The sequence below is a fragment of the Pelecanus crispus genome, chromosome 2 (assembly GCF_030463565.1).
Source record: "Pelecanus crispus isolate bPelCri1 chromosome 2, bPelCri1.pri, whole genome shotgun sequence".
NCBI classification, from domain to species: Eukaryota; Metazoa; Chordata; class Aves; order Pelecaniformes; family Pelecanidae; genus Pelecanus; species Pelecanus crispus.
In genome coordinates this window covers 26,880,607-26,905,293 of record NC_134644.1, presented here as the reverse complement: position 1 = coordinate 26,905,293, position 24,687 = coordinate 26,880,607, and the positions used below count along the sequence as shown (strand labels likewise).

Genomic DNA, 24,687 nt, shown 5'->3' with positions numbered 1-24,687 from the left:
CATAAAGGAGCTGATTTTGCTTTTGTATTGTACTTTTTCCTCATTTCTTCATGTGTTTCTGCCTTTTCTAAATTTGTGCACAACTTGACAAATTTTTCAGCATTCTAGAGTCCAGGACATTTAAAAATAAAAATTAAAAAATGCAAAGACAGTTATGTGATCAATATGCATTAAAAATTGATTGTTTGTTATCAGCTGATAAAGCTTTTGATGCTTTTCATGTTCCCTTCCGTTCACAGTGTGTTGAAGTCCCTAGGCATGCCCAATGCAATCCATTTCCAATATGTTGAACATCCATCTTCTGCTTATGAATTACCTAGTGTCGTTAAGATGTATGTTCAAAGCAGTGAAAATGTATCATGAAGGAGAAGTCAGTTTTCTAGTTGAATTATAGATGGAGCTTTTCTATGTTTAAAAATAAGAAGTTAAATATTTTGAAATGGTGTTACTTTTGCCAGGTATTTCTTGAACCCTGTTCCCACGTCTCCTCCTGCCAGCAAGTAGAAGTGGAACCACTCTCAACAGATGATTGGGAAATTCTGGTAATAAAACCTCTTCCCCTGTTCACGTCCTTTTCTTACAGATGACAGAGATTTTGACACAAGCAGTTTTTTGCACAATGCCCCATTCTTTTCAGCCCCTAAGGAAATACTAAATGTGGTAGAGTTTCATTGTATTTTATTTTTCAAATGGTGTATTAGAAGACATGTAGAGTTTTTATCTTCAAACAAATGTTAGAAATGTATGCAGTATTTAATTGATAATGATACCACGTTTTCCCAGGAACTTCATGCTTCCTCTCTTGAAAAACATCTTCTTGACCAGATTCGAATAGTATTTCCAAAAGCCATCTTTCCTGTATGGGTTGAACAGCACACTCACGTTTACATCAAAATCGGTAAGCAACAGTGAAGGCTATTGTGGTACCTTGACTAAGCTGTTTTGCAAGAGTGGATGCATTCATTGACTTGCTTTGTTCATACTCAGGTACACTTATGCCAGCAGCCCCCTATGGGAGATTAGAGCCATGCACGGAGCTTCTGATACTTCCCAAAACACGTGAACTTGAGGAAAATATCACCAGCACGCCTTCCGCAGAAAGTGACATCTTGCTCAAAAGTTTTGTGAAAAATAACATGGAGCAAGAAGAAATAGTAAAGGATCCTTTTGCCAAACAACCTTACTTAAAGCCAGGAGTCCTTGAACAGAGTAAGGCTGATGCAAACATGATGTTTGGCTCAAATGTTCTCCCAAATATATGGAGTTTCGTAGGAAGCGTTTTCTCTCATACATCTGAGCAGAAACAAAAGACGTCATGTGATAAAGATGAAATGAGCACCTTCAAAGACAAGCTGCTGAACTTAATTCACATGGATTCCATTTTTAGAGTATGTCAGTCCCAGCCTCCCAGCGTACAGAATGCATCTGCCACTCATGCATTTCTGAAATGCAATGCTATTCATGTTTTTCCGTGGAATTTAGAATTTATTGATTTGGATCCAAACCCTGTAGTATCTTACGGGAAAATTAATCAGCTGCTTTCCCCAAGACAGCGTCATCAAGAAGCAAAGCAAAATCCGCCACTTGAAAAGCAAAAGCATTTGACTAGTACGCAAGACAAAAATCATTCTAATTCTAATAGCAGTCAAGCATCCGGTGAGGGATCTGTTGTTCAAATCGTTTGGAACGGATTTGAAGACCTAAAGAGTGTCATAGAGTATGGCCACAGTGGGGAAGCCCTACATGTTGGAAGAGTTTGGGTCAGTTTGAGCACACTATCTTTTGGACTTTTTATTGGATAATTTTTTTTCTATTGGATAATTGTGGAACTGGCTAATTAACATGCAGTTTTTGGCATATAGACTTTCTGTTAAGCTTCCAAGTAGAGTATATTAGAATCAAATAATATTTACTGGAGCTGTGCTTTGCCAAACCATCTAATTCTGGACTACATTACTTACCATCATCCTCCAAGATGTATGGTGTACTCTGGTTTTCTGCACCCTTAGCATTTTTGCACCAAATGGGGAAATTCTTCAGTGTTTCTGGAGGCAATGCATGCTTTCTTCAAAATCTGTTGGTAGCCGCTGTATTCATGAGAATGTGAAAGTATCTGCTTATATTCAGTACTGCATAATGAGATTCTTTTCATCAGTTATCCCTTCAAAATGTGCTTTGGACTGTAGGTGTCATCAAACTGTAGAGTAATGGGATCACGTATCCTAGTGCTACACAATGTTTGCAAGTGCTTTTGTATACTCTTTAAAACAAATCTTAAAAGAATAATATCAAATAACTAGCTTTTATATAGTTTAAATTATTTTAGTTTTTATGTACTATTTTGTAAGGTGCCACAAGTCCCAATGTGCGCACACTGACATTTCAGATTGTTCTGATAGAACTACAGCCTGCTTATGTTCGTTCTTTCCTGGAAGCACATGTGGGATCAACAGAAATAGATAAAATGCACTCCACCATTTGACTATTTTGACATAAGATACTTCTCACCATTCACTTATTTTTTTTGTTGAGAATGAGAGGAAGAGCCTGCAGTGGTCTTTACCACTAAATCTTTTGAGAGACATAACAATTTTCCAAATGCCAGCAACCGTAAAGTCTTTCTTTCAGACTTAATAAATATTTATGAGATATTGTCAGTTTGGATATATGTTTAGAGTAACACAGAATATGTGAAAAGTAGTTTCCTTTTTAAAAGGGTTAACTGATGAGTACAATTTAGGGAAATCGGATTTTCTCTCTCTGTGCTGCGGATGTGCTTAGTTCTGATCTGTATAATGGCCTATTTATATTTACCTGCCAATGTAAAATTAATTTTAATCAGCAAATGAAAGTAGAATTGTTGTTCTTCTCCTGTTCTAAAAGCATTCTTACAACATTCTAAGAATTCCTTCTTCTTTTTCAACCTTTTGGTTTTTATTTAAGCAAGTTAGTAGGTGGTCAGCTATAGTGAGCACTTTCACAAATAGAATAAAAGGCAATTAGAAGTGTGCATGAGAGAATAAGATTTGGATACCATCATCCATTTTATGGTTTCCTTCTTAATTCTCTTGCAGATTACAACCAATAAACAGATTGATGATCAAATATAGATGTTCTGTTAGTGATGAAGAAACTGATATTGTACTACATATGCAATGTTATAACTGTTTTACTTTCTGATATCTCCTTTTTCTTTGCTTTTATTTTAAATATTTCAGATTCCAGATGGTATGAGAAAAAAGCTACATATTGAAATACATTCAACAGTCCGAATTAAGTCAGTTGAATCTGTTCCTAAAATTCCTGTATCTCTTAGACTGCAACCCAAACAGAACTTAGTGAGTTGATATTCTTGGTCATGTATTTGTTCATATATTGGAAAACTGATAATGTTGCTCTGGTCAAGGTTGGGGGTTTTTCAATGTTTATTTGTTTTCATTTGTTAGATGATAGTTTGGAAGTTGTGTGTCATGTATGACATCATTCCAAAGGAATTTCTTTTTTTAATAATTCCTTGCTTTTTCTTTTACTATGTAAGTCATTTGAATTAAGAAGATGCTATGCTCTACTTCAACATGGCTTATCTAGTAATACTATTTTGTATTTTGATCAGTGATACTGTAAACATCAAGCCATTGAATTTTGGTTTGCACTTGATAAATATTTCAAATAGTTTGGCATGTTATCTGTAACAATTTCTTATTTAAAGGAACTGGCAGAGGTCACAGAGGGTGGAGGAGACAGAACTTCTGAATTTTAACTCTTAGTTTCCTGAAGCTATTAGAGGAATGCTGTATAGTACCTTTTAAATCATAGGGTCTTCTGTTATTCGCAAATTGTGAAAATTTCTGATGTCTTTCTTACTAAAAAGGATGTTGACATCATGAAGGAAAAATGGCATTGGTAGGGAAAAGGTGCATTTTCTGTTTAATTAGGTCTTTTGCTGTCAAATTGCTGTCAAAATAGCAACAATAATTGATAATTTTGCCTCAGACCCTCAAGTGCAGTACATTAATACTGGTTCCAGCCTAGCAAATTTTAAGTGTATACATTTAGTCCTATAAAAACAAAAACAAAAAAGAAAAAGAATCCCAGAGTTAAAGAGGAAACATCCATTTTAAGTCTTCTGGGAGAAGATCTGCTTATACTCTCCAAACACTGCAGTGTCCAGTGGATTTCCCAAGACAGACAACTGCAGTAAAATTACTACATTTTTTTATATGCTGTTTAGGTTTTTACTTCCTTTTAATGCTGATATTTTTTCCCATCATGCTCAAGATTTAATTTTCTAGAGTTATATCATTGAATCCCTCTGTTTTCCTGTAAGTGAGACCTATCCACCCTTCTGAGTGAGCATCTGTGACAGTAAGAACATACTTTGTACCAGTTCTCACAGTCTGTCAGATGTAGCTCTGGAATGACGTATTTCTTCATAATGTACCATATGCTTGTTTCTGTGTGACACTGGACAGGTTATTTCCCATGTTAGCTGCCCCTCAAAACTTTAAATACAGCACTTCCCATCACAGCAGGGCTTATTCTTTATCCACGATATTCTATTTTGGTTTCTTACCTACAGAGGAATGGTTGAACTGCATTATTAATTTTTTTTATATTGGAGTTAAAAGAGTATTCTGTCAGTAATTTGCTAAAATCATACAAAGTAGTTATGTGTGCTTCTGTAGGTTTTAAATACAGATTTCTCCCTTTCTTTCTAATTCAGTTGAAGTTTTTTTAGTTCTTGGAACAAACCAGACAAACACAGAAAGAAATATGACAGTAACTTTCATATTCCTTTCTGAATGCTGCTCCATGATCTCAGTTGATTCCCCCCTTTTTAAGACAGAAATTATGCTTCTGTGGTTAGGAACTCAGCCAAGATATATATATGATCTGGACTGAATTTCTTTTCCTATTCCACTTATCTAGGTGATCTGGGATAAGTTGTTTGATCTTGTTGCATGCCTGTTGAAGTTTGTTGTTGGTACCCCTGACCTAGGTGAGCCCAGGCTCCTTTGTATAGGAAGCAGAGTATACAGGGAGGAGGGGTGTAATGAGCACCCAGAATAAGTCACAGGTCAATACGGGTGTTCTTTCAAACCCAGGAGTAGTGCTCTTGGATCTGGCAATACAGATAAGTAAAAGAAGAATAAAAGCTTTTCCTTGCCCTCACATCAGTGTTCCAAAGATAAAATCTTTAGAGGTGGTGGAAGATTCAACTGTAGCTGTAGCAAGGGCTAGACAGGTGCTTTCCATTAGACCAGTTGATAGAAATGGTGTTGCTGGGAAAACATTATTTTCTGTATAAATACAACTGTTGTATCTTCTTCCATCTGTCTGCTACCATAAGAGAAACAAATGCCTCATGCATAGGAAGAAAACAGTTTTACTTACTAACACCTTGTTTTGTTTAATTTCCCTCTTTCTTTTTTCCTAATTAGCATAAAGATATACATGAAGATGATGTTAAATCTGCTTTCAGTTCTTGGCTGCAGGATTCTGCTACTGATGATCTCCCATGGCTTATGACAAGCACAGACTGTATACATCTGTCTGTTAAAGAAGGTAAGGAGTATATTGTCCTGTGCTGTGGCTGTCTTAACTGTCAGTTATGGAATTTACTCAGGCAATATGCCATTTAATGTCTGTATATACCATTTAACGTAACAGATATCTCTTTACACTGAAACTGTAAGCATGAATTATGCTTTAGTAATGATTAACCTTTTTTATTCTTTCATTTTGGATTATATTTTAGTAATTCAAAATACACTAATCTGTTTCATCTTGTTAGGAATAAAAAACAAATTTATTTCGAATTTTAATAGTTTTCCTTGGGTTTTTACAGGAATGGAGGAATTTTTCCTTAGTGTAGTGCATCCTACGCACGTTGAAGAAAATAAGTCTGAGAATATTTTTATACTGAGTCCCAGTTTGCTGCAAAAGACTAATATACAAGTAAATATCACATAGTATCAGGTATCAAGTAATTTAAATTGTTACATTTGGTTAAAAATATATTACATTTTATATATAATGTTTTTTGTTTTCCCTTTTTAAAGAAATAATGTCAGTCTGTTCATTAAATTAACTATCTGCATTCTTTATATTAGCCTCAGCACTGGTGAGATTCCAGGCATGCCACACTAGTTACTGAATTTCATAGTCTGTATTAAATTTTCAGAAAAATCAATTAGAGCAGAGGAAAGTCAGCACTGTCCAAGTTTGAACAGACTATCCTTATACTTAGTTGCTCTTTCCCTTAATACCTAAATCACTGTAAAATCACTTCGCAGTGTATCTGGCAGGAATGGTAGCTTGTTCTGACAAAGATGAGGCATATTCGCCATTGAAACCTACCAAGCTCACACTGTCTTCTCATTTATATAGTTTCTGTTTCTTCAGTCTTTCCTTTCCCAGGAGAATAAATATTTCTATTTAATATTAGGATTACTGTTTCCATTGATAATGCTGGTTGAACCAGCGCCTGTGACTCCAGGTTTATGGTTCTAGGAGTGGGACAATGTTTTTTCATTTTTAAACTGAGACAGGTAGATTTTAGGAGAGAATTAAGGTGTCTTGTTTTGGCTGTCTAGAATAGGGGTTTTTCTGCAAAATTTAGGATTCCTGTTCAAAAAAAAAGTAAAAAAAGAGCTTTATTTCTATTGGTAGTAAAGAAGTACAAGAAGACTTCTACAAATTGTGCTAGTGACTGGTACTAAGATGAAAGGGTGAAATGCATTTCTTAATAGCAGTGTCAGCATCTCCTACCAGCCTGTTCTTATCTGTGAACCAGTCTGCTAGCCCTGTTTGCCTGCCCAGCTTTCCATACTAGCTCCCTGGTGAACTAGACTGAAAAATCCATGCAGGTGAAAAAAGCCAGGTGTTTTGTCAGGTTACTTTTCAGCCAGATCAGGCTCCTGATCTGATTCACTATCTTGCCTCCCAAATGCTCATGCCAGCACAACAAGGGAGGGGACAGGAGAAGAAACAATTAGTTACAAGTAGGGAAGGAGATGATGTGCTGCATAGTCTGGTATAAACAGCACTTGGCATAATATCTAATCACAGGTTGTGACATCATTGTAAACAGTGGATTGTGTTTTGGAAATAGTAGTATTGATGCCATTTTACCAATTCTTTCAAGCGCAGTAAGCTTCAGCAAAGCATACATGCAACATTTTCTTTACACAATTCCAAAAATGGTTAGTCACTTCTATACCCTTCTTCTGTAGTTATATGTAATGTAAAGTACTAACTCTTTCCTTTGTTTTAGGTTCTTTTACATCCTCCAACTAGAAAAGCTGATGGTGACAGCCAGCCACCTACGTGTGATACAGACAGGAATCTTCCTTACCACAAACTAAATGATTTAGGGTGAGACATTTTCATAGTAGAAAATATGGGAGGGAATGGGAAAGGGAATTAAAAAAAAAAGTATTGGTGGAAATGCAGATTTTTTTAAAACTAAGCCAGATCTAAAAAAACCTCTGCATATTTTGGCTTGTGTCAGTGTCCTGGTTTCAGCTGGGATAGAGTTAATTTTCTTCCTAGTAGCTGGTGTAGTGCTGTGTTTTGGATTTAGTATGAGAATAATGTTGATAGCACACTGATGTTTTAGTTGTTGCTAAGTAATGTTTATGCTAGTCAAGGACTTTTCAGCTTCCTATGCTCTGCCAGGTGCACAAGAAGCTGGAAGGGGGCACAGCCAGGACAGCTGACCCAAACTGACCAAAGGGCTATTCCATACCATATGACATCATGCTCAGTATAGAAACTGGGGGGAGTTGGCCGGGGGGCAGTGATCGCTGCTCGGGAACTGGCTGGGTATCAGTCGGCAGGTGGTGAGCCATTGCATTGTGCATCGCTCATTTTGTGTATTATTATTACATTGTTATTACTACTATTTTGCTTTATTTTATTTCAATTATTAAACTGTTCTTATCTCAACCCAGGAGTTTTCTCACTCTTACTCCTCCGATTCTCTCCCCCATCCCAGCCAGGGCAGAGGCAGTGAGCGAGCAGCTGCATGGTGCTTAGTAGCTGGCTGGGGTTAAACCACGACAGTCAGGTTCAGACCTTATCCTAGTGTATGTAGATAGTTAATTTTGTCCTCTGAATAGTCTCACTGAAGTGAGTAGAAAACTTCACATGACCGAAGGTACTCATGTACTGAAAAGTTCACCCTGTCTGACAGTAGGATGGGAGGTCTCAGAACAGTGTAAGTTCCAGAAGCAATACTGATAGTTCAGTTACTCTTGCTGTGCTTTTAAGTGGTATGAGACAGACCTCTGTGTAGCAGTAAGGGATACTGGGTTTGTTGGAGGGTGTTTTTAGCTGGGGTCTCCAAATGAAGCAAAACTTACGATATGTTGCAGTCTGTCTGTCAGTCCTTTTCCCACTGTAACTTAAACCTGTTTACTTGTTTAACTAAATTTAATAGTATGGGTCTTAAAGAAACTTAGTTCATAGTTTCATCAGAATTGTCAGCTGAGGAGAGAAATTCAGAATCGTGTCTTCACTGGTAAAAAGTGCAATGTAAACTCAACAGGTACTTGGTTAACCTCCTAGGTGGCTAGTGGCAGTGGTATTGTCTGGAACTAGCCATAAGACATGCTGGCTCTTTCCCAGCTAATAACTAAGTGATATGTTAAGCTGTGGTCATTAGTATAAGCGAAGACAGTGGTACTGTGTGGCAAACTTGAGGTAGGGATGGGGCAGAGGGGACACGAGAGACTTGAAGTATTGTGGTAGTATGCTATCAGCATTGTGAAAGGCAACTGAGTGTATTACGGTGAAGTGGGAACAGGAACTGATCTAGGGGTAGTGTGGTAGGGATGGGATGTGGTAGGAATAGAGTAGAGTAGAATAGAGTAGAATAGAATATTTCAGTTGGAAAGGACCTACAGCGATCATCCAGTCCAACTGCCTGACCACTTCAGGGCTGACCAAAAGTTAAAGCATATTATTAAGGGCATTGTCCAAATGCCTCTTAAACACCGACAGGCTTGGGGCATCAACCACCTCTCTAGGAAGCCTGTTCCAAGGGTAGGGGTATTAGAAACCAGGATTCATTTGTTCATTCCATTTCTCCTGGAACAACACTTTTTGTTTAAAGTTGAAATACAAAACTGATAGCCTTGCTGTTTGCGGAGCTGAAAGGAGCACTGTTGTGTTGACAGTCACAGAGATTTAGAACTGGTGAAGGATAAGGATGCCTTCAAATGCACTGTGTGCTGCTTTTCTGAAAAGGCTGAGAAGTTTTCTGACTCAAGCATGGTCCATGTCTTACCGATTTGTTACATTCCCTAGTAGCAACCTACTCAGACACTCAAATACATGAAGCCCCAAAATACAGTTAGCTCTTACCTTCTGAGACTTAACTCATGCTAGGGTGGTGTAGAATGACTAGATAACCCTTGCTTTGTGGGGGCGTTCTGCAATGCCCATCTGTGTCCCCTGCATCACCACTGCAAAATAAAGGTGCTGTCTCTTCAAATTGAATTGTCTTTAGCTTTTTCTTGAAAAGGTGAAGTACATCAAAATGTGCCAGCATTGAAACCTCACCCTGCTGCAAGCTATTACTATTTACATCGTGTGTACTGATGCTACCCTAGGCCATTTAATGTTTTATTTGCTCTGCAGAGGAGTGGACAAATTAGGAACATCTTCCTTTGAACACATAAGCCACAGTCTTCTGGGGCGTCCTTTATCTCAAAAGCTGGCTACTATTGCTGTGGGACTGCGAAGTGGAGGGGTGCTTCTCACAGGAGGAAAGGTACACACTTCATTACTCTCTACTTGCAAACCCTCCCAGATTGTTTTCTGTAGTTACAAAACTGTTGTCATTAGTTTTCTTTGATACCATGTGAATTCCAAAGAATTAAAGAACAGAATTCTTAATTAAAGAATTAATGAAAAAAGAGCAGTTAACAGAGTTAATTCAGCACAATATTATATTTTTAAATGTATACACATTATATGCACACTTCATCAATATATATTCATATTTCATGTGTATTATATAATATATCTATAAAATGTAGGTTTTAAAGATTGCTACCAATGCAATTTCAATTTGTTCCCCTAGGGGATTAATCTACTTCGTGTTTATAGTATAATAAACACTTTTTGTCTCTGAAATATCTGAATGAAAATAAGAATATAGTATTTTCTCCTGTATCATAACATAAAATGGCAGTGGAGTTGATACTCTTATTTTCCTGTTGCCTCTTATGGTGATCCATTTAAAACCATAATCCACTGAAACTGACAGATGTCTTAACACTGAACTTAGTGGAATCAGAACACTATCTGTAGTTGATGTATCCATTCTGAATTTGTTTATACTTGTTTCACTCTAGGGCTTTGGTCTCTACCAAATATATAAATATATATAAATATATAAAGACAGAATACATATATACTTTTGGTGAGGAATAAAATCAGTGTGCATACACCTTCCCAGCTTGTTAACTGGTGTACACTGTGACAAAAACTCCACAGAAACAGAAGGAAATAGTTCTGTCAATTTACATTAGCTCACATTTATTTTTGTAGGGAAGTGGAAAGTCAACATTAGCAAAGGCCATCTGCAAAGAAGCATTCGATAGACTGGATGCTCATGTAGAAGTAATTGATTGTAAAGCTTTAAGAGGTATGATAATTTTTTTTTAAATCTCAAATGTTTGCTGTATGATGAAGAAGCACAATTGTAAAGTTCTTATATTTAGTCTGAATCATTTTTCTAGTATTATTACTGCTTTTGCAAGGATATTTGATGTCCCGCAATAAGCATCTTCATCAGTCTGATGAAAATACAGCTGCCGTAAGCTTATTTCACACTTTTATCAGTTTCTGTCCCATGTACCACCACCAAATTCAAACCATTGAAGTTTGCCATGCTTATTTCTAATTGTAACAAATAGGGAGAAGTTGCAAGCTGGAACTGTTTGTTTTTTCAGCTGTGCTAGCTGGAACAAAGGTTACATTAACAAATCATAAGTGTTAAAAAGGATACCTGTATTACTCAGTGAAAGGGTGACACAGGCACTGAAGAAGGATTGAACAACCAGCTGAAACCTGATTTATGATGGCATATTTACTAACCTAGTGTATGTTGGCAGTAGTCATCTAACACTCATGATTATAGATGATGATGAGATGAATCCTTGCGTTTTGTGAGTTCAAAATAAGTATTTTGCACCAAAGATGGAAGAGGACAAAAAATGCTTTTTTTACTCTTTCATTTGCTGGCTTTCCCAAATAGTCTTGGTGTTACAGAGGCAGAGAATACTCAACTGTTTTCTCACAAAGCCCTTATGTTGCATGGCTATACTCTTTTTGCTGAAGTCCCTACTAAGCTCATTGCTCCAGAGAAAAAGAGAAAGACTGATAAAGAGCTAGGTCCTTTGCTCTGAAAAATTCTTCCAATTGCGGGACTCTTTGTAGCTAATTGAGAGTGTTGCTGATACTGCTTGGTTTTTAACTGTCTAGAAATTAGACCTGTAGGCTTCTACAGTGGTTAGTGAAAGATGATCAACCTCATTTTAGGACAGGTGGATCCTTCTAGTGATAGAAGATGTGGACTCTTTTCTTTACTGACTGTTGACTCTGGTTCAGTCTTGTGCCTGGATAAAGAAGTAAAGTTAAGCTACGTGAATCAAGACATTATAGTATTACATGAGCAGACATAGTCAGTCTGATGATTTTTTTTTCCTGATATGCTTTGTCATTAAAATTGAATTTCTGTTTTAGGAAAAAGATTGGTAAACATAAGGAAAAATGTGGAGGAAGCTTTTTTAGAGGCAGCATGGAGACAGCCATCCATTCTTTTGATGGATGATCTTGATCACATTGTTGGAGTACCTTCTACACCAGAGCATGAGAACAGCCCTGAAACCATTCAGAGCAATAGATTTGCTTACGGTAATACTGTGCTACCTGGGTCTGGATAAAAATATAATGCAACTTAGAATTTCTTGCACCTGAATTGTACTGTCCTACCTGGACAATTCTGTCTTTATCATTATTGCCTCTGGACCATGTGGTATACCATGGCAGGGATTCACAAATTACGGTATGTAGACCACTTGTAGACCATTTGTGGACGACTAGCTGAATCAAAATAGTCCACTCTGAAGCTTGGAGTAGTTATTTCCAATGGTACGTACACCACCCCTGCTGGTGGCAATGCCTGTTGTCAATACCACTGCCAGAGGTATTGTGGCAGAGGCTTCTCAGTTCCTTTTTATATTGTTCATGCACTCAAATATGTTGCAATTGCGTACAAATTACAGATGAATCTTTAACTGATAATAATTGATAAGATCAATATTATAATTGACATATCATTAAAACTGATCCTGTTTTCCATAATTATTTATAATTACAGAGATAGATAAATTTGATACTTATTGATGATTAGGACCAACTTCTTTTAGCTGAATACTAACTTCTTTATCATCCTACTTGGTAGACTTCGTAGAACTTCTATTATATTTTACAATGTAACAATCCCCAGATTTTAAAAATAAGATTATCAATTGTCGTTTGACGTCATTCCTTTTTATTCCCTAAAATCTAGGCAATGATAAGTTGCAAAACAAAATTAAATGATCAAGATTAATATCTTTATTTTTTTAGCTGTATTCAGCTCTGTTCATGTAAAATTCAAGCCATAGCAAAAAATATCTTCCATTTCTTAGCTCAGTTTGAGGGAGTTAGCATAATTTTTTATTAAATTACTTTTGAAGTTCAGGAAATCTTACCATAATTTCTTTTTTTAAAAATGTGCACTTAGAAGTTACTTGCAAAATTGTTTGTGTTTCTTATTACTTTATTTACAGGTATAATCATACAACAGAGGTTTAGAGTTTTAAAGATTATTCCTTGAAGATCTACCTTGCATCCATAATATCTTTGATTTTCATATATTATTTTTTCCTAGATTGCTTATTTTCTAGGCTTAGCATCTGTTTTTATTCTTATAACTTTCCCTTTTTTGTTTGCCTGGAGGGAATAATATTTCTAGAACAGGGATCATAGAGCACAAAAAATCACATTTGATATCCTGTGGTAGGCATCATCAGTGATGTTACAAATTTAGCTTTTAAAGAGCACTTCTGATGGCATTTTATTAACGGAATGTACTGTCCTAGAAAAAATAACTATACATCTTTTTTATTAATTTAACAAAAAGCCTGTAAACATGGAAATAAAACAAATATATAACGAGATGTTACATTTTCTGTGCCCTAATGCTGCTCTCCAGTACAGTAGAAATATCTATTATGAAACGCAGAATCTTTTGTTATTTTGCAATTCATGGAGCAATGTCTTATGTGTTTAGTTCTGAAAGATCTGATAAAAGAAGTTATTTCCATGGGGAGTTTGATTGCATTAATTGCCACAAGTCAGTCTGAACATTCCCTACATCCTTCCCTGGTCTCAGCTCAAGGAACTCACATATTTCAGTGCTTCAAATGTATCCAATCTCCAGATCAGGTAAATTCGGGTATTTATTCATTTGGGTAAAATGTTTTTTGCCTTCCCTGCAACCTCAAATACAATACTGGAACAGCTGCAAAACTAGTAGGTTACATCTGAAGGTGAGAAAAAAATCTGGAAATCTTGGAAGTTCTTTCATGATACTTGAATACCTCAGAACTCACATCTGTCATTATAAAGTTTAAAAAAAAATAGAAGTAATCCAGTGAAAACTCAGCTGGCCTCACTCTCCTCAGTGGCAAGAGAAGGGTGTACTCAGAGGACGTTTCAGTTCAACGTAAAACAAGTCAGGTTGTCTAACATAGGAGAGATATGCATGTCTTCTTGTTACCTGTAAGGGGATTCTAGAGGAGCAGCTTTGAAAAAAACATGTAAGTCACTACAGTTAGATATATGAGATTAAACCTAAGTGTGTTTTTTCACTGCTCAGAGGAATAAGTATGTCCCTAGAATGTGTATTTTAAAAACGTTACTAAAACAAAATGTTAATTTTATGGGAAGGTTTTGGGTTGGTTTTCTATATGAATTATATCCCTCTGCTTTTGAATATAGTCCATTTTGAAAAGTAAAAAAGGTAGAGGGAAGAATAAACAGTATAACTTCATTGCAGGAGAAAGCAGCACTTTATACCTGTGCATGCCTAATGGCATGACACAGACATGGCAGCTTATTTGTATTTAACATGAGTGGTTCCTGCCTGCTTGTCTTCTGTCACAGGCTAGCAACTAAAGGCCACTGAGGGGATTCTGCGTTAGGCACAATGGAGCTTTCTCCCACTTCCTGCAAGTCTGCCTTTATCGTTTTTAATATTAATACATGAATAAGGATGAGACATGACTGGAAAAGTCAGGATCTCAAAAGATACCAAAATATCCGATGTATTTTTATCTAATGCAATATATTTCATCTCAGATACATTCTGCTCATCTCGGCAAAATGAAAGATGTTCCTTTTCCTGTGAAACAGAAAAAATGGGTGTAAAGCAGTAGAATCTGGGGGATGGAGGGTTGTTTCATTATTATTGTTGGATTTAAGATAGCTGTGGCAAGGTAAACATTTGAAGTTGTAAAACTGGTGAGTTTATTGAAATTCACCTGAAGAACTAACTTTTGTTTATACTCATGCCTGCTCAGATTTTGTTACTTGAAGGTTTGGTGAAACGTAAATATTTAAGGAGATTTTAGTAATTTGTATGTATTTACTTTTTGAATTTCTGAAAGCTATATAAATAGTAAACTTAATATACATTTGCTGCACAATTCTATTTTTCAGAAGCAAAGATGTGAAATGCTGTATTCCATAATAAAAAAGAAACTGAATTCTGATACAAAGAAGTTCTCTGATCTTGACCTCCAATGTATTGCAAAGGAGACAGAAGGTTTTGTTGCTAGAGATTTTACTATGCTGGTTGATCGTGCCATTCATGCCTGTGTTTCCAACCAGAATGCATTTCAAAATGGCGGTACGTTGACAACAAAATCTCTTATTCCATAGTCTTGCTTCTGTTACGCAGAACCTGTGGAGTAATATAGAAATAAAAAGCTAGTTTTTAAGTTTTACGTTTAAAATTTATTTAATTGTTATATATTGTGAGGAATTTGTTACTGTTAGGCTGTGTGGGTGGGGTGGTTTTTTTTGATCAGGATTTTTTTTTTTTTTTTAGCAGAATTGCATCTGTCAGCTATGGATTTTCAGAAAGCTCTAAAAGATTTTACTCCATTAGCTCTGACAAATGTTAACCTTCATAAACCTAAGGACATTGGCTGGGACAGGATTGGTGGCTTAAAAGATGTGAAGCAAATACTTATGGATACCATCATGTTACCTGCAAAGGTACCCAGTTCTTTTAAATCAGTTACCTCAATTTTGTACATAATGTCAGTAGGGGAAGAATGATTTTTAAGGTGTAACACAGCATTTGACAGAAAGACGACAAGTATGATTTTAAGCTACTTTTGTAGCTTCCTAGTCTTCAACTGTCTTCCACTACTGGAAAACTCTCCTTCCTCTTCCCTCTTCCAAATACAAAAGGCAACGGCTTGTGCTTTTCTACAGATCAAGTGTTGCTCTAGAATACTGCAGTATTGCTAACATCATCTTTGCTGCACTCTCTGTTGCAGGGTTTGTGATTAGGCTCTGTGAAGATAATATTTCCAGCTGTCTTCTGCAGTGCTTTTGCTAGAGGAGTACTCTTTTGGATGAATGCAAATCCGTCAATTCCCCTTTATTTTACTTTGGCCTTTCTGCCTTGCTTAAAACTTCCAGCATTGAGATGAGCCATCAGAGAAATGACTAAACAGTTTTCTCTATAATGGACAGAATCTTTTACTGTATACTTATATAATTTAATTGTATCAGTTGGTGATTAAAACAGAAATTTAGAAGTACCAATATGTACATTATAGAACTCTAGTGCATCCCTATTCTGTCCTGTTTCCTCTTGGTAGAAAATGCCACTTGTTTGTATTTTAACTACCTATGAAGCCTAGGAACCCACTTCAGTCCCAAGTAAACTAGTAACAGTCCAGATGAGCTCTTGTGATAATAATGTGGATAAAAGAAATTAGGCACATTCTGTTTAGACAAAAAATCAGTACTAGTCAGTGATGTTATAGCACACTGCAGAATAATTACATATTTTAGAATATGTCTTGTTGAAACTCTTTTCCAGTATCCAGAATTATTTGCAAACCTGCCCATAAGACAGAGATCAGGAGTCTTGCTGTATGGAGCACCTGGAACAGGAAAAACACTGTTAGCAGGAGCAGTTGCTCGAGAGAGTGGAATGAATTTCATCAGCATCAAGGTAGCAAGATTTTGAAGATTAATTGATTCGTTTTATTAACTGAATGAAATAGCTTAACATACCTGTGAGTATGTGCTTGTGAGGTCAAGATACCAGAGTAAGAAACTCACATTTAAAAATTGTTATGTCTCTGGATATCCCACCGTCTGACTTCTAGAACCTCACAGTTTTATTACTGAGATTTTTTGTATGCTTATTAATTAGGCAGAATTATAAAATTCAATTAGATGTTCTTAGTTTCCCATTTTTTATAAAAAGATCCTGGATTTTGGTTCCACTGGACAATGAAGTCGAGCAATGCATTTTAAACGTATTTTCAAAATACAGTGTAAGCCATTGCCTTGTGATACTGTAACACATGCTCTGTTAGAGTAGAAAAATGGAAATTATTACTATAAAATAAGTTGGAATGCTTAAAAGACTCTTTTGGCTTGTCTAGACCCCTCAGCTCTCCTGTTCAGAGATGCCACTCTCTTGGTTACAAGAAAATTCACTCTAGTATATGAAATCTATGCTGATGTTGAATTACACAGTAAAACTAAGAAACATATCATGAATGTTCTTTAATGATGGGGTTTTTTTAGGGACCAGAGCTGCTCAGCAAATACATTGGAGCAAGTGAGCAAGCAGTTCGAGATATCTTCAACAGGTTGGCTTTGTAAAGATTTGGGGTGTTGTCAATGAATTTTATTGGTTGAAGCTCCAAGAAACAATTTTGTTGTCCTAGGAGAGACATGGTATCAGATCACAAAAGCATCTGACATAATCAGTTGTGCCGAACCAGATGTTGAGATCTTGGCAAGTTCAACTTGATCATCATTATTTAAATGAGCATTTCAGCTCAGATCAGGAGTGCACTTTTGAAGCTCAACTCCCAGTTCTGTCCATTTGCATGTGTTGCATTTGTGTGTTGGTTCACATAACAGAACTGTTGTGGAAAACACGTGCTGAATTCCTTTCACATGATTCCAGGAGACAGTCAAGTGTGCTCTGACTAGTAATGAACGCTCAGTACATAGGATCATACTAGACTTGGTGTTGAGGTCCTCAGTGCCAGTTGTTTTATTTTTATGAATCTGCTCTTATTCACCCTCAGTGCTCAGTAGCGTAAATGTATCTTACATAGCCTTTGCTTCTCATGTAGTTTACAGTGTAGGCAGACTTTGTGTTAGATGTACATAAGCCAAGACCTCATCTGCGGTGATTGGATTTTAGAGCTGTATGTATATTAACACGAGAGTTGAGTATTTCAGAAATTATAAAGTGAGTGCAAGGTATGTCATAAAAATGAACAGTGATTCCATTGCAATCCAATTGTTCAGAACCTCTTAATTTCTACAGAAAACAGATTTTCTGTTCTCTTATTAAAGATACTTGTTCTGAAGCAAAAAGCAATTATCTTTAATATTTCTAAGCAGTTTTACTTACTTGTGACCCAAACTTAAACAGAATTTAAGTATTGCCTTGGTTTTTTTCCTTTTAGAGCTCAGGCAGCTAAGCCTTGTATAGTTTTTTTTGATGAGTTTGATTCTATTGCTCCTCGCCGAGGTCATGACAACACAGGAGTTACAGACCGAGTGGTTAACCAACTGTTGACTCAGTTAGATGGTGTGGAAGGCTTACAAGGTAATAATTCATCTGTGTGCTGCTTTTTATGCAAAAGTTTAGCACATGTTAATGATATTTTTCTGCACTTTCCTAAGGGGTTTATGTGCTAGCTGCTACTAGTCGCCCAGATTTGATTGACCCTGCTTTGTTAAGGCCAGGTCGACTGGATAAGTGCCTGTACTGTCCACCTCCTGATCAGGTGAGGAAACAAAACATTTTACATGAGAAGCAAGGAAAAAAAAATCAAATTAATGGACTTTATTCTCCTTTTCTTTATATTTAGTGGCATTTCAAACCTGGACAAACCGGACTTGATTGCCCAGCTTCAATTATACAACAGTATAAATTCACTGATTTTAGTGTCAATGTGTTCGCATAAAACTGGGGAAAGACGTTTACCACAGTCTTCAGGATCAAATCATGTTGCTGTGGATATAGCTGGTTTAAAAAAAAAAAAATAAAAAAGGAAACTAGTCTGCAGAAAGAAATTGGATGCAGGATAGTGTTTATGATGTTCTGCAACTTTCTCTGAATTATTAGTCCAGTGGATCTGCCATTTGCTTGAACTGATGAACCATAGCCATTCCCAACCCAACTCTTGAATTATCTGAAGTTTTCAGAGCAGTTTTGTTTTGAATCCAGTTGATCCAGTTGGACTGGATAATCTTAAAGATCTTTTCCAACCTAAATGATTCTATGATCCCACTCTTCTTTACCCACATTTAATTTGGAATATTCAAGCTCCTTTTAAGTCAGATGCATCACTAATTGGGAAAGGAATGATTCCCATTGATTTTAGTGGAGTTTGGATCAAGCCTTTGAGGCTGGATGATATGTGTCTTTGATTCCCCATTTTATGAGAAGAAATTAGTGCTGTTCATTTTCAGATTAGTTGGCACATTTAACAAATACCACATCATTTCATTCTGAAACACACATGAAGAAGATGATCCTGTGCCTCAAGAACGCAGATACACGCTCTTTTTTTTTGTTTTTTTTTTGTAAACTTCTGATTTAGAATATGATCATTCAGGTAAACCGAAGTTTTTCACTTTTGTCATACTTCTCTTTGCAAAAGGACATATGAGTAGCAGAGTTCACCTTCATATTTTTATATATTTCATATATGAAAATCACAGATATTAACTAGTTAGAGCAATATATTTATCTGTATACTACATTTGATACAGTTTCTCTTAGACTCTTCAAGAAAATACAACAAAATGTATGCCTATATTTTAAAGATTGATTACTGTACAGTATGTCCTGTATGTACTATTACTAAGGTATGATCTTCTTTAAAAAAATATCCTTCCTCCCTCAGATAGGAAGTTACTTGTGACAGGGCCAAAGCACTATCTAGCAATCAGGACAAAGAAAATAACAGGTCACTTTACTGACTTTTGGTTTTTTTCTCCTTTTTACAGAATTCACGCTATGAAATCTTAAAAGCTCTCAGTCATTCTCTGTCTTTGGCAAATGATGTGGACTTTCAGGATTTGGCAGCAAAAACAGAACGGTTCACAGGGGCTGACCTAAAAGCTTTATTGTACAATGCCCAATTAGAGGCAATCCATACTAATTTAGGTTCAGGTTTAACACAGGTAAATAAAACTCCATATAAAAGAAGTCTCTCCTCTTTTCATTTTGATGCTGATATGTTTGAAAGGGTTAAGTTTATCCATGTTTTTTTAGCAAAATTATGTTTAATAAGATTTAGTTTTCCTATATTTTTGTACAGAGGATTAAAATCTTAATATATGCAGAAAAATGCAAGAGTAATGTAATGAATTAGTTTAAATACTTCTTAAACACAAGTTTTTTTCATTTTATGATAGGTGTTTAATGTTAAACAGGTTTACACAAGCCAAATCTGTTTATCATTGTTACAAGGAATGACTGACAGATCAATAGGAGGGATCCCACTCAGAGTTTCTTAGAGGCAGCTAGCAAATTCAGTTTTCAAGTGGCACATTTTGGATGATGGAGGAAGCAAGGAATTGGTGGGTTTTGTGGAGTTGTTCCAACAGATTGAGTTTGGTCTGAGGTCAGGAGAGAAGTGGCGAGAGGATGGTGGTATCTGAAGTGGCCTGGCTCTGACTCATCTTCCAGGCACCAGCTAATACTTGCACTTCCAAGGTACAGGATCCCACCCTTGATTTATACTCCTTATGTGACTGACAGATCCTCTCTTCTCTTAGCCTCTATTCAGCCACCTCTCCTCACACTTTTAATGCCTGTCTTCTGGTGCTAGCTGGAAAGGGGCAGGCATGGCTTCCACTACTTGGCGGTCAAAGGGAAGGGTTGGGTCAGGGGTGCAAAAGCAAGGAGACCTCTTGGGTTCCTTTTGTCCCAGCTGTTACCAAGGGATGGGCGCTGAGGATGCAACTGTTAGTATTGGGAGGGATCTCCAGCATGTCTAACAATCCCTTCACTTGTAGCATCAGTAAGTAAGTATTTGTAAGGATACCTGATGATGATCCGTCCTTAGAGGAGGCCATTGTCTAAAGCAGTGGTCTCCAGAGTGGTGTGCACCCACCCCAGGGGGTGCACAAGACAATCCATTGAGGTGCAGGAAGAAAATATTAGAACTTCAATAGCACATGTATATAAATTACAAATATATAAATATGTATATATTTGGTGGTGTGTGCTCAGAAATTTTTTACTGATAAGGGTGTACAATCAAAAAGATTTGCAGATGCCAGCCTAAAGCAACAACTGTGATTTCCACATCAGCACTTAAAATGTGTTGACTATGACTAAACCTGAGTATGGCAATTAGGCACTTAATGTAAAAGTACACTTACCACAATCTCCTAGAGCACTTTACGCATGATACTAAATTGCCTGGAGGGAATGGTTGAGACAGAAGTGATACAGTTCTACGACAGAAAACGTACATGAAGTTTCCCAACACTTGCTGTTACTGAGCGAGTGAGACAGTTCAAAGCAAACAAATAAAACCTTAAGATTATCTCCTCAAGTTATTTTTGTAACAGGAAGACAGAAAGTTCTGCTTAAAGGCATTGGATTTTCTTAGCAAAATACTTGGAAATATACTCCCAGAGAACGATTACTAAAATCAAATGTAAAGCGATACTTTAATTTGCACTGTATATGAAAAATTTTAATGCATTTCAGATTGCAATTAGTTATGAGTTAACACTTCTAATGTTATGTTCTTTCGCACAGGATTTTGGTTCTAGTTCTGATAGTGACTTCAGTCTCTCTTCCATGGTTTTTCTAAACCACAGCAGTGGCTCAGATGATTCGGCAATAGACGGAGAAGCAGGGCTAGAGCAATCTCTTATTTCTCTAGACATGTCTGACTTGCTTCCTGAAGATCCAAGGTCCAACATGTATCGTCTTTATTTTGGAAGCTCTTATGAATCGGAGCTGGGAAATGGAACTCCTTCAGAACTGGTAAATTACTCACTTAAATTTTGAATTTTCTAAATATTATCAGTTGTGAAGCAGAAAAACTGATCTAGGCATATCATATGGTTTTATAAATACAATTATGTCTGCTTTGTCCTTCAAACTGTCTTCAGTCTGTACCTTGTGGTTTACAGTGGGAAAGAAGATGGAAGGGTGTGATCTGACAAAATACAATATGGACTTCTCTGCAACTTTGCAGCACTTCAAAATCAAAATCCCAAAATACTGCTTGATACCTTACAATCAAGCGAACTGCATTCATACTAGATCTTGCTGTCTGGTCTAATGGTTTGTTGCCTTCCAAAGTTTAATACTAAGTTTTTTTATTTTCTGTTTTTTTTTTTAACTTAGTTTTATTACTAAACAATGACCATCCAGCTTTCAAGAATGAAGTCATAATCTTAATCAACAAACGTTTTTCAGTTGCCAGTAGAGTGTGCATTAATGGAATAATCTAACCATGGGATTGTGTAAACAACAGAAGTAAACCGTAGCTTCTGTTGTTGCTCTTAAGAAGCAGAATTCCTGTTGATGTAGTATCCCATGGCACAGAAAGCAGCACATTCTCTGGCTAGCTTGCAGATAGGGATGTGCTGGTTGGCTACCCAGCACCTGCATAGTGATGAGCCAGCCAGCTCGTCTTGCTTGGCTGCCAGGGAAGCAAACCAGAATATGCTGCCTCTGAGCCCCTTATGGTAACAGAGGACTTCAGAGTTTGCATGGGATCCATGGGACATACATTTTCAAGATCTGTTGTAGAACTGCTGTTACAGGTTAGTTATCAAAGTTGTGAGGCTGTTGTTTTCAAAACTGTCTTGCATCGATTCTTAAAGCCGAAAATAACTTATCTTGAAATTGGAGAACTAATTACTGACAGCTAAGGTGCTTTTTTGTGTTTTATCTTGCATTATACATGATAGTGTTCCATTCGTGTATCTTTAGAGACTTCAGTTTTCCTCTAAATGTGAAAGTTTTTCAGCAAGGCTGCAAGGACTTTGATCTCTTAAAGTTGTTGAACTTGAAAGTTCACACTTGTCAAGTGCACAGAGAATTTGGAGGTGATGAATATCTAAATCATGAGTCACTCCAAAGCTAACTACATAAACTTTTCCAAATTTCAGAACCACTGATTTTCGTATGTAAATAAAACAATGGACTTAGTAGACCTTTAATCTTTTTGAGATAGGCCATTGCAAAAATATTCAGACCTTTTGTAAAGATGAAACGCCTTATTTTCAAATTTGTACTTTTCCCCAAACACTGTGGCAAATTAACCTAAATGTTCTGTTCAAAAAGTTATGCATGTGATACATTTTTAAGAGAAGGTACTCTTTTTGCCAGTGGGGGCAAGCTGATACTGAATTAAATTTGTAGGCTAAATCTTAATGGTGGAGTTGCTCTTTTGGATCCATAATGAGTTAATGTATTTCTCCTTGTGGTCAATTTAGAGTTCTTTGTGTTTGTCTGGACCAAACTCCATAACTCACGATTTTACCAGCGTGACTCAGAGAGACACAGCATCATCACAACCTTCAATGCTTAGAACAGCTTCTCAAGAAGACTCCCTGGAAAATAACCAGGAGCAGCAAATAGAGCACCTGAGGACAGAAATCAATGCTATCAAAGCCAATTACAGAAGCAAGAATGGAGTATGGCAGCTTTTTCGATTATATAGTCTTAACACTTTTCTATTGTTTTCCCACACTTCTTGGTATTTCAATAAATAATTTCTGCAATAATATTAAATATAATGTAACAAAGATAGCAAAGATAAACGATACCTAGTTTGAGGAGAAATAAGCCAGATGTTAACATTCATATAACTAGAAAGTTATTTCTGCACTATTAATACTGGAGGGGGATGGGGGAATTGTGATTGTATTTATAATGCAGATTTGTCTGTACATGTAATGAGGAAGTTCCAGAGTTACTGATATTCATGGCACTATGTCTTTGTTTCTGTGCTAAATTTCATTGTCTCTTCATGGCTCTGTTTTAAAGGAGGACAGCATCCCTAATCAGTCAGTGCTTGCCAAGAACAGTTTAATTATTACCCAGTCCCATCTGATGACTGCACTTGAGGGTATAAGACCATCCATTAGCCAAGATGACTGGAAGAATTTTACTGAACTGTAAGTATTACTTTTTTTTTTTTTTTTGTAATTATGTATTCAGTGGAGATTCAGTCTTTTCACATTTCTTATTCATTAGAAACACAATAGTTACTTAATGTGGGGAATGGCAGAGTTGAATAGCTTCTGACAGCAATTTTTTTCAGAAAAATTCAATTACATGCATTGTCTTTTATTGTTTTTATTAATGTAGGACCTAGAAATTCTAATCACAGACCAGAAACCCCTTATATTATGTCCAGAGCTATACCAGTACAAAGAGGCACCGATTCTCTGAGACTTGCTGCTAGGTCCCTCCTGCTCCCACTGAGTAGTAGCCCCTGATATCTTCGAATTTTGCTGGGTTTTGAATCTCTGTAGTGGTCTTTGTAGCTGCTGTGTTTGGGAAAAGGAAATAATCTGCAGAAAAGGAGACTATATCTCCTTAGACTTGGAAAATACTGGAGTGAAAAAGCTGGACACTGGCATCGGAACGTTCTGTGATCTCACCAGCAGGTTCTTCTGACATGAAGATTGTTAGGAGTTGTCTTCCTCAGCTGATACATAGATGAGCAGGTCTTACAGCAGGGGAAAGACAGAAGGAAGGAACAGGAAAGGAGGAGAATGAGAGATGCTTCCCAGGAGTCTAGACTACCCTGTCCAGTTCTGTTCCTTGTCCCACCTTCCCCCCCCCAGCTCCAAAAAGTGAAAATAAAAAAATTAAAAAAGAGAAAGCAGGGCAGAGAGCAATCTGAGTTAGGTTTGTGGATGAAAACTCCTCTAGGTCCCCAGGTCTGAGGAGACATGCGCTCTTCATTTCCATAAAAATATATGTAAACAACTGTAGTTTTGTGTTGCATTAATGTGTATCTAAAGAGGCATATGCACACAAAGGCATTGCATAAGAATTTGCTAATACCTTTTTCTGTTTCCAGGTATGATAATTTTCAGAATCCCAAGAAGAGGAAAGGACAAGTTGGCTCAACATTCAGACCAGGACAAAAAATTACTCTAGCTTAGTACTTGTATTTGCTTGTAATTCTAAACTGTAACTGGAAATGACAAATGTGATTAAATCAGATTATTTATATTCATATGGATTTATTAATGCAGCGGTTGAAGATAAGTTTCTTTTAAACTTACATGCTGTAAAATTATGTCACATTTTATTTTGAAGAAAATTGTCTTCCTTCAGAATGATATTAAATTTTT

The 24,687-nt window shown here is 36.6% G+C and overlaps 1 protein-coding gene across 3 annotated transcripts in view; it reads left to right on the top strand.

The window, feature by feature from the left end:
• PEX1 (peroxisomal biogenesis factor 1) overlaps window positions 1-24,687 on the top strand; it is a 28,769-nt gene extending 4,082 nt beyond the window's left edge. The window contains exons 3-24 of one of the 3 annotated variants that reach the window (XM_075705178.1): window positions 459-542; window positions 784-898; window positions 988-1,760; window positions 3,219-3,338; window positions 5,442-5,565; window positions 5,849-5,958; window positions 7,277-7,377; window positions 9,646-9,778; window positions 10,561-10,657; window positions 11,758-11,928; window positions 13,352-13,506; window positions 14,782-14,971; window positions 15,176-15,342; window positions 16,181-16,315; window positions 16,900-16,964; window positions 17,799-17,941; window positions 18,019-18,122; window positions 19,351-19,527; window positions 21,119-21,349; window positions 22,813-23,013; window positions 23,366-23,496; window positions 24,411-24,687. In XM_075705178.1, coding sequence (XP_075561293.1) covers window positions 459-542; window positions 784-898; window positions 988-1,760; window positions 3,219-3,338; window positions 5,442-5,565; window positions 5,849-5,958; window positions 7,277-7,377; window positions 9,646-9,778; window positions 10,561-10,657; window positions 11,758-11,928; window positions 13,352-13,506; window positions 14,782-14,971; window positions 15,176-15,342; window positions 16,181-16,315; window positions 16,900-16,964; window positions 17,799-17,941; window positions 18,019-18,122; window positions 19,351-19,527; window positions 21,119-21,349; window positions 22,813-23,013; window positions 23,366-23,496; window positions 24,411-24,495 — 3,612 coding nt within the window. In that variant the 3' untranslated portion in view covers window positions 24,496-24,687. Of the gene's footprint in view, window positions 1-458; window positions 543-783; window positions 899-987; window positions 1,761-3,218; window positions 3,339-5,441; window positions 5,566-5,848; window positions 5,959-7,276; window positions 7,378-9,645; window positions 9,779-10,560; window positions 10,658-11,757; window positions 11,929-13,351; window positions 13,507-14,781; window positions 14,972-15,172; window positions 15,343-16,180; window positions 16,316-16,899; window positions 16,965-17,798; window positions 17,942-18,018; window positions 18,123-19,350; window positions 19,528-21,118; window positions 21,350-22,812; window positions 23,014-23,365; window positions 23,497-24,410 lie in introns of those variants that run through there. The other 2 variants (XM_075705176.1, XM_075705179.1) reach the window with 2 other exon arrangements.